General features: G+C 51.9%; 1 protein-coding gene across 1 annotated transcript in view; it reads right to left on the bottom strand.

Moving 5' to 3' along the window:
* Nucleotides 1-5,467: 5,467 nt before the first annotated feature.
* Nucleotides 5,468-9,677, bottom strand: part of En1 (engrailed homeobox 1) — a 5,232-nt gene continuing 1,022 nt past the window's right edge. The window contains exons 2-3 of the mRNA XM_055603199.1: nt 9,459-9,677; nt 5,468-6,558 (exon numbers count right to left, since the gene is read on the bottom strand). Coding sequence (XP_055459174.1) covers nt 6,242-6,558; nt 9,459-9,677 — 536 coding nt within the window. The 3' untranslated portion in view covers nt 5,468-6,241. The remainder of the gene's footprint in view (nt 6,559-9,458) is intronic.

Here is a 9,677-nt window from a genome sequence, read left to right as displayed (position 1 = left end):
CCCTGCGACCTGGGCTGTGCTGACCGGAAATACATTGCGCAGCGCCCTCGGAGGACTGTGGGGAGCGCAGGCAGCTGAGAGCGGGCTGGAGGGTGGCCAAGGAATAAGGTGCTGGGATCCTATTTCAGTTGGCCCAGTCCGGGCTAAGGTGCGAGGGGAAGGTGAGGATGGAAGCGCTTATGGTAGGGAAAGATAGGATGGCAACATTTGGATTCCCTTAAAAGCTAGCAAGAGCCTTGGCTCTTGCATTCCTTACTATCTAGAGAAGGTAGGAAGATGGGAGGCCTGCTCCCACTTAAGATCGAAGGCCCCAGAAAGGAGCCACCATAGCTCCTCATCAAATGCCAGGGTTTAGCTGTGCAGAAGGTCCAGAGTTGTAAACTTTAACGAGACTCCCTGTGACCTTTCCAAGGCGACCTTGACCTCTTTTTCTTATCTGTAAATTGGGCACGGTGAATAAATAAATGCAGACACACAGATACCGATCTCAGCGAAATGTGTGTGGTTGGATGAAGTGAATGTTGTCAGATGTGTTCCGTCATCCACCAGGAAGTGGTGAGTATAATGGCAGTAATTTAAAATGTTTGCTGTGACCTCTCCTGAATCTGCTCTGTCTTGCCAGATGTCCAGATGCCCCTATGTGAAAGAGGTGGAAAGGGCTGGGAGAGGCCAGCTGAGGAGAGGTCGGTAGGACAGCTTTTGTCTTTTCCACGTGCTTTGCGATGGAAATCTGGAAATCATCCCTGCCAATGGTGCTTCCTCCAACACAAAAGATGCTAAGACCTACAGGGCTAGAGGCAGGGGAGGGGGTCTCCCCGGGGTCCTTAACTCCAAGGCCCAGCGGGATCTTCTGTGGAAATGCTTGCTATCTGTCGGGAATCCCAGCCATTTGCAATAGGGTAGCCCCGGAAGCCAAAATCCTTGTGCATTATGGGTCTTGGGATTTCTCTGCTGCACAGAAGACCCTTGGTTCTAGGCAGCAGGTGGAATGGAGGACTTGAGAGAGTCCTCCACTATCCATCCCACCCTCCTTCATCCACTCCACCCCCATCACTGGTATGGAACAAGGAGAAAATTCTCGGTGTTAGTTCCTAATTTTTGGTAGGCTTATACACCCCCTGAAATGTTGATGAAGGGGCTCATCTGTGTCGCCCCTCACCCATTTAACAAGCCCTCACCTCCCTCACCTCCTCTGCCCAGTCTGCATCTTCAGGATGAGATGTGGGTGAGTGTTCAAATATCCACAGCAAGTCTCAGTTTTTCTAAGGTTCACCCAAACCCTCCCTCCTCACAGCCTAGAACCCTCCAAAATGCCTTCAAAGCATCTCACTTCCAAGTCTGTGAGACTGAAGGGGACTTGTTCCACCCCCCAAGGTGGTGCCATGGCCTGTATGTGGAAGCACACTCCTGAAATAAACTGGGCTGGCCAGCTGCAAGCCAGGTTCTTCAAGAAATCCCTTGGAGCCCATCATTTTGTCCCTCACTTCTCCAGCCTGCTCCAGGAGGTCCAACGGGGCTAGCAGGCTCGTCCCGCAACTACTGTGCTGTGGCTATTTGTAGGGGTCTGAACCTGAGCATCTTGACCCATATTCCCATGGGTAAGGGAAAGAACCATCTGACCTCGCTGCTGGCTGCCTTACTCCCAAACAACCCACCTTTCTCAGCTCCAGTTCTCCCTAGTGGCAACCATGTGGAAGCCCTTAGAAGAGGCCTCCATCTCCTACCCACAAGTTTGGGCTTGGATGTGTCAAGTCTGATCACAGTTGGTCATTGTATTGATGACTCATGTCTGCCAGAAGCTTATGCTGCCCTGGTGGTGTCTCTGTATTGCCTGTAATCACACCTCTGAGTATAAGCGCCAAGTATATTTGTTTACCACATGGGCACACTTCATACATGTGCATATGCGTTTGTATGTGTGGGAACCTGCATGTGTGTCATGCTTGCTCGTGCACAGACACCACTGTCCTGGTGGGACACAACACACTGAGGGCTTTGCCTCCCACTTGTTGTGTTTCTCAAAAAGATCCTTTCCATCTCAGGATTCCACTCTCCCAACCCCTGTGTGTGTGCACATGTAAAACAAAACCTTTTTATTCGAGCATTCCCAAAACTGAGACTGGGACTTCATTATGAGACGAGTGTTTGAGGGAGAGAAGGCAACGTCACCAGAGCCTCTACCATCCCTCTCTTTGTTTTATCTTATTTTATTATTTCTACTTTTTTTTTTTGAGACAGAATATCACTATGGGCTAGCCTGGAACTCACTTTGTAGAACAGGCTGGCCTTGAACTCATAGAGAGCCCCCTGCCCCTCTGTGTCTTGTGAATTCTGGTGTTAAGTGTACACCACCATGGACAAGCCCTCTTTTCATAAGACATCAAGTTAAGGGGTCTTCTCAGCTGACCCAGGAAGACCTGAAGGCTCCAGCAGTCAAGAGGAATGGAGCAGTGCTCTTGCCCTGGGAGGGACAGCTTAAACAAGGCCAGGCTGTGTAGAAAGTGGGAGGTTCTGCTGGATACATGGCCTTCCTGCCCAATTTACCCTCACTCCTTTCGGTGAGCAAATCACATCATGTCAACTGCCAGATGAATGGCTTGTCTGGGGCACACTCAAGCAAGCAAACAAGTATACACACACACACCACCACCACCACCACCAAGCTGGCTATCAACACCGGAGTAGGCCCTCTTCTGGCGCCTCTAGCTTCAGCCTGAAGCTTTCCTAGGAGCAGTCAGTTCTCCCCTACCTCAGCACTTCCGTCTCACTGAGGGGTATGGGGGAAGGGAACTGTGCTGAGGTGCTGATTGGCTTCTAGGTGGCTGCATCCCTGGTGACCCACAGAATGAGGTAGCCAGAGCCACTTCTCTATACCCTGGGCATCCCCATTTAGGGGCCTGGGAGTCAGGCACCTACCATGTACCCACAAACACCAAACAACGATTATCAGTTGGAGTCTATATATCCAAATCGCCTCCCAAGGCTTAATAACTACATGCACAATACACAAGTCAAAATGACCAAACATAGCAAGCCCACTGCTGCAGACATACGTGCCCACACAGGTCTTTTTGCCAAAATGCCTTCTGCTTCCATACAGCCTCTTCCTCCCTATCTGTCTACTATCCCTCCCACTACCCCCTCCTATCTCCCCCACCCAAGGAAAAGGATTTTCTAGGGAGAAAACAGAGACCTTTGCCCTCAAAAAGAGCTTGAGATCGATATTGTTTAGACTCCTGTAGCTTGTATTTCCTTCTAGGCTGAGGAAGATTTAAGTATATGGTTCAATCCAATCTTTAAGGGAGGGGGAGGAAAAGGAGAAGATGACGGAGTCCGGATGGTGTGCTCAATTCAAGTATTTATCTCGATGTAGCCCCACTCTTTAATAGCCAGGCAGCTTGCCAAGCCAGCCCCATAAATCAGAGAAATCAATGCCTATTTATGATCATTATTACTCTCTTTCCCTCTTTTTAAAAGAAGGGGTGCCAGAATAAGGTCTGCCTGAAGCCCTCCTCCCCTTCTTCACTGCCCCAATCAGGAAGAATGAAAATTGGAAAGGGGAGGGAGAGAGAAGAGGAAGGTCAGTCCTGACCTTGACTACAAGGCCTTGGCCATATCTTTGAAGTATAGGCTACAAAAAGACACAGGCACAGAGGAGCAAAGCTTCGAAGTTCTCAGAGCCTGGTTTGTCCTGCTGAACAATGAAGAAAACTCTATTTGCCCACGTGATTAGAAGATAAAGGGAGATAATGGGTAAGAAATCAAATTATATCACAATACTGCTCCCACCAGACACTTAGCCAATAGACCCAGGAGGTGGAATAGTGGCCTTTGCTGTCCCTAATTGTAAGGGGATGGAGATCTCTTGTCTTTGGCCTTTTTGAGAAGGGGGGAGAGTGCTTCAGGAATGGACACTTCCTAAAACTGCTTTTGCAGCTGCCTCTGTCCTAGCCCCTGAAATTGGTGGCCTTGGATGCTTCAGTGTAGTAAGGGACCATGAAGGGGAAATAAAGCCCTTGGAGAGCTCTGGAACTCAACATGTGCTTCTGGGGAAGGAAATGGGGGGCCTGGCCCAGATTCTGAGCTGGTTAGCACTCCAGACCTCAAACTTCTTCACCTAAAGGCTAACCTGCAGAACCAAAGATGTCAAGCACCACTCCCCAAGAGAAGAAAAGTGGATGTTCCCAGTCACACCTAAATGCCTATTTGTTATGTGTAGATGGTACCCCCAAAACAATATATTATATAAGGGAACCATAGGAATGTCTAATGGACTTCCAAGTGCTCTCCAAGCCACAGAACCCCAAGTTCCCAAGCCCTTGTGCTGAGACTTGCATGATCCTCTTGACTTCCTGGGGTACAGAACCTAGTACTTTAAGTTCCCTGACCAGGAGTGGGATGTTGAGTCATGTACATACCTACACACAGTTACATACATGTTACATTCATCTTGCACATAGGGAAAAAGGGAGGGCAGAATTCATAATTTATAAAACCATAAACAAAAGAGAGATGGGAGCCTTTTAAGTAGGCTCTTCCTCTTTCTTCTACCACCTAGCCTCTGAAAGTCAGTCCTGGAAGGTCTGTCCCAGAGTCCTGACAATTGCCCACAGTGTCCCCTGGGCTGTCCAGGTGTTCGGCCTGTCTTATAAAGTCTTCTCTGCATAATTCCTCTCCTTGTAGTGAGGAAACTGGCCAGGTTTTGCTGGATTTGGAAAAGGGACCTTCATACTAAAGCCTCAGGTCAGGGAGAGGTAGGCTGTTTGGGGGCTTCCACGCCCAGAACATGATCACTAGACACAGCTTTCCTCAAAATCAGGCCTCCTTTTTGCAGTACTATGAGACCCTTACCCTGTGAAGCCCCGTGCAGACTATCTGCCAAAGGAATCCCATGCCCAAAGGAAGAGGTAAAGTTGGGCTTCAGAGAGACTCTCAGCCAAAGCTGAGCAGCTCTGCAGCAGGCAGCGTGTCCCCACTGCAGGCCCCAGTAAGGCCTTTGGAAGAGAAAAACCTCCAGCCAAACTTGCACCAAGAAGGAAAAAAAAAAAAAAAAAAAAAAAAAAAAAACGAAGGAAGAAAAAAGAAAGGGGCTCTAAGGGTGTAGTTCGGTGCTTGGAAGCAGGTTGAACAAGAGGACTCAGTTGGCTGAACCTGCGTAAGCTTAGGGAGCCAGCTGGAGCCGCTGGGGGAAGGGCAGCATAGGACAGGAGTTTCTGGCATTTGGGTCCCCTAGAAAACATCCAGGGATCAGGCATATTTGTCAGACCAATGCCAAAGCAAATCTGGACGGCCTGTGCCATACACTCCTCCACACTGGCATCACTGGCTGGTGATGGTCACAGCCTGACCTAAGCTTTCCAGGGTTCTACACTCACAGTCAGTGGTCTCCGGTCCAGTGCCTGGACTGGCTCTCCCGTCCCACAAAGAACAGTGCAGTCAGCGACTCATGAACACAGTGAACATTTTATTTCAGACTACAGCTTTCTGAACATAATAAAATCTTTGGCTTGTAGCGGCGGTTCAGTCTCGCAGTCTGTGGGGTTGTATTTCTCAAGGAGTCTCCAGAAAAGGAAAGGGATGTGGGGGAAGGACAGAGAAGACCAATAGAGGAATCCTGGGTGGGTAGAGGAGAGTCGAAGGGCAGACACACAAGGAAACACACTCACACGCACACAAAGAAAAGTCCCAGAGAAACCAGGGCCAGCGTTGATGGGTGGGAGGTACAGAGAAGCAAAAACATTCAAAAGAAGACAGCAACGAAAATGAAACTGGGCTGGGGGCAGCAAGGTAGGGAGGAGGGTAAAATAATTATAATAATTATAATAATTATAACAATAATAATAAATGAGATTAATAAAAATGTCCAGCAAATAGAGATCGCTACACATATCTGTTTTCCTTACCTGAAATTAAATATATACACGGTCTTAAGCAGTTTGGCTAGATAGAGCTTTAAGGAATTCGCAGTTTCGTCTTATACTGTGAGTTAGAGAATAGATCTTTTTTTTCCCCCCAAAGCACCTGTCCGAGTCTTTCTCCCGTTTCAAAAACCGTTCCATTCCAATGTTGAGTGTTCACTCGGAGGATTGCTGTCTCTCGCTTGCTTTCTCTGTCGCCCTGATTGATACCTCCTTCCTTAGCGATCATCTATGCATGGCGGCGTGGGGCTGGCAAAGCACAGCCCCGCGGAGCCGGGAGGCGGCACGGGCGCGGTTGGACCGCGGGCCGGGGCTGGCCACAGCTACTCGCTCTCGTCTTTGTCCTGGACGGTGGTGGTAGAGTGGTTGTACAATCCCTGGGCCATGAGGTGCAGGGCCAGGCCGTTCTTGATGCCGGTGGCTTTCTTGATCTTGGCCCGCTTGTTTTGGAACCAGATCTTGATCTGAGACTCGTTCAGGCTGAGCTCCTGGGCCAGGGTCTGCCGCCGCTGCTCCGTGATGTAGCGGTTTGCCTGGAACTCCGCCTTGAGTCTCTGCAGCTGCTCGGCTGTGAACGCCGTCCGTGGCCGCTTGTCTTCCTTCTCGTTCTTTTTCTTCTTCAGCTTCCTGGTGCGTGGACCTGCAGAGGAGAGGACAAGGCCGGGAAGGGGAGGAAGGGGGCCGGGGAGCAGAAGGAGGGGGAGAGGGCAGAGTAAGCCTTGAGAATGGCTGTGCGAGCCCACCGCGGGAGTCCCGAGCTTCCGGGGCGATTGTGCAGGCCAGCTGCTGGGCCCTGCCACCTCCATCACAGAGCCCTGCTCTACACCACTGGGGTCTTTACGGCCCCCTCTGCAGGAGGGACTCAGAAGCCAAAGGGGAACATTGCAAGGATTGCAGGGGTCACCCAATTCTCCAATTCAAGAAGGCTCAGAACAGACTTAGCTCCCAGGACTTTTCAACCAAGAAAGCCAAAAAAGGACGGGGTTTCAAGACTGAGTGAGTTTTGAGGTCCCAACCGGTATAACCTAGACTTAGGGGGTCCCTAAACTGGAATGTCTTCTCAGCCCTGCAGCAATGAGGTCAGGCTCTGGGGAGAATGGCTCATCTGCCTTGCTTCCCACTTTATTTTCAGAGAGGCACACACACACACACACACACACACACACACACACACACACACACGCTGACCTATGCAAAGCTCATACCTGATTCTCTCCATTGACCCCAGAGAGGATGGGAAGCTGAGATCACCCAGTTCCAGAGAATTGGAAAGCTTTCTCTTCCTTCTTCCCTTTCTGCTTGACTTGATAGGAACTCTTTCCGTAAGGAAGCAGGACACTGCCTGCCCCTCCCTAACCGGGCTACAGACCCTGTCTACGAGCTTAAATCCTGGGATATTCTATTTAGCTTCTCATTTGATGCCAGGGAGAAGGGCCCTTCCGACTCCTCTCCACATGGACAAGCGGGGCTGGGGAAGGGAAGAGGGTTCTGTTATCACCCTTCTGAATCTGCTCGCTCCACTTTGAGGGTGTAAGAGTCCTGAAGTAACACACACAAACGGGAGAGCCCATGGATGTGGGTAACTGCACACATAAGCAACACAACAAAGACTGCCTGTGCCGCCACCCCAAGATGAACTCATAGGAACGTCCCAGGAATACACCTCAAAAAGATAGTCTCTCTCAGCTGCTAACGTGGAAGGTTGCTACTGGGGTCCAGGCCAGGAGAGAGAGCCAGGCTGCTGGACCTTGCCTGGAGGGCTCAAGCCTGCTTCTTGTCATTCTTATTGGGATGATGGCATTGAACTGCTGGCCTCAGTGATAGCTATGGGGGCCTACGGACTTGAGAGACATTCCTGCCTTGTCTGCTATTACCTAAATCTATCTGAAAGGAGGGTCTTTGCTGGAATCTCCAAACCTAGTGACCACTGGAAAGCCGGGTAACTGGATCCAGTGGCAGGCCAGCACCTGGGGTTTGTGAGGAGGCCACCAGGCCTAACTGGCTGTGGGAATCAGGTTGAGGTCGTCCCTTGTTCCCATGAACTGCCTTTGGAGGAGAAGTGTCTGGCTTCTGCCTCCTCTGGTCTATAAAAAGGAAAGAAGCTACAGACAAAGACAAGGCCTGCTCCTGAGCAGGCCTGGGGTTTAGATGAGTCATGAGGCAGGCCCGGCAGAGATGGCCCAGGAAATGTGGGAACCCTCCAAGGGACTCCCCCACGGGAGGTGCGTCCAGAGCAGGCTGTAGTGGAGTTGTTGTTGTGTGCCTGTGTGCAGAGGCGCGGACACCTGTAATAAAATCGTAGCCTCCTGGCCGGCCGACCCACTCAGCCTGACAGCTCAATCACTCTATCCATCAGGCGAGTCAATCAAAGCAGCTTTTCGGAGGTTCAGGGAGCCCGATGTGTCAATAACGGGGCTCGAGATGGCTGGGGCTGATAGCGCTCATCGATCCGCACCCGCCCGAAGCAGCGGGGCCGCAACAGACCAGCCCATAGTGGGGCGCCTGTGGCTACCTTCAGCCCGGCCCCCTGGCGGGCCCAACGCTGACTGTGGACCCAAGCCCCTGCTGTTCTCCTGGCGGCCTGCGCTGGCCTCCTAGAAACTCCTGATCTGTGCAAGGGGCAGCAGGCCTGAGCCCCCTCTCCCAGGGCCCAACAGCTGTCCTTGGGTAGGTGTTTCAAGACGTGAAAAGAAAGCAGAGAATTGGCCTAAGATGAGCAGATAGGGAGAATTTGCGATGGAGAGAGAGTGAAAGAAAAAAAAAAAAAAAAAGTCAAGGCGGGAGGGACCGGACAGCCCTGCTGGCAAACGCTGATTCTCTCGCCCACGGCACAGCTTTCAAACCTGACCCCGGGCCTAGCTGTTTTTCTCCCCCCTGGCCTACCAGCTCCAGCGAGTGGCAGCTCACCTTTCCGGATACAGCCTCCCTCTACATTCTACCCAAGCGGGTTGACTCTCATACCCGGGCTGGGCGCAGGGGGTGGCACAGATTTCCTGTCTCCTTCTGCCTCCCCTGTATCTGTCTGTAAGTAAACGGACTCTCCACAGAATAACATCCATAGTGTTCGCTAAGAATATACGGCAAAGACTATTTGTCTGGTTGATTTCCGTGGCTAAAGCCAGCCCTGACAGGACTAACGTGGGAGAGCGCAGATCACAAGTCACTAGGCCTTTCTCGCCGCCAGCTCAAAGCGCCCTTTCCCTACGAAATAAATTACTGCGTATATCTTTCCTCGAGATAATAAAGGTGAAATAAAAATAATAATAATTTAAAAAAAAGACCGCAGGGCTCAGAATTGGGAGCCCGGAACCAAAGAAACCGGGAGCTCCCGCGCGTGCCAATAGCTGTAACTTGCTTGGGAGAAAAGGTCAGCATGGCAGAACCGAGCGCGGTCCTGACTGGGACCCGGGGCGAGAGGAGCAGTCCAGCGCGAGGTGATGGCACAGCAAACCGGGCTTGCTCTCCCCGGCGCGCGGACCGGCAATCTGGGGACGTGGCCGGGCCGCGCAAGCACCGGCGCCTCCCGGCTTGGGGACTCACCCGAGGACGGACGGTCGGAGTAGCGCGTGCAGTAGACCCAGGCGGGCCACACCAGAGGCTGCTGCGAGTCAGTCTTGACCACCGGCCCCCCGTTGGCCGAGCCCATGAGCAGGATGGCCGGGTTGTGCTCCGGGAACTTGGCGCCCTGCGCCCCGGGGCTCCCCGCGCTGCCGCCGCCGCCGCCGCCGTCCGAGGGCTTCGATGCCGCCGCCGCCGCCG

The sequence above is a fragment of the Psammomys obesus genome, unplaced genomic scaffold, assembly GCF_907164565.1.
Source record: "Psammomys obesus unplaced genomic scaffold, mPsaObe1.curated_primary_1811, whole genome shotgun sequence".
Classification (NCBI taxonomy): domain Eukaryota; kingdom Metazoa; phylum Chordata; class Mammalia; order Rodentia; family Muridae; genus Psammomys; species Psammomys obesus.
Note: the sequence above shows the minus strand (reverse complement) of the source record. Positions and strands in the feature narration are given on the sequence as shown.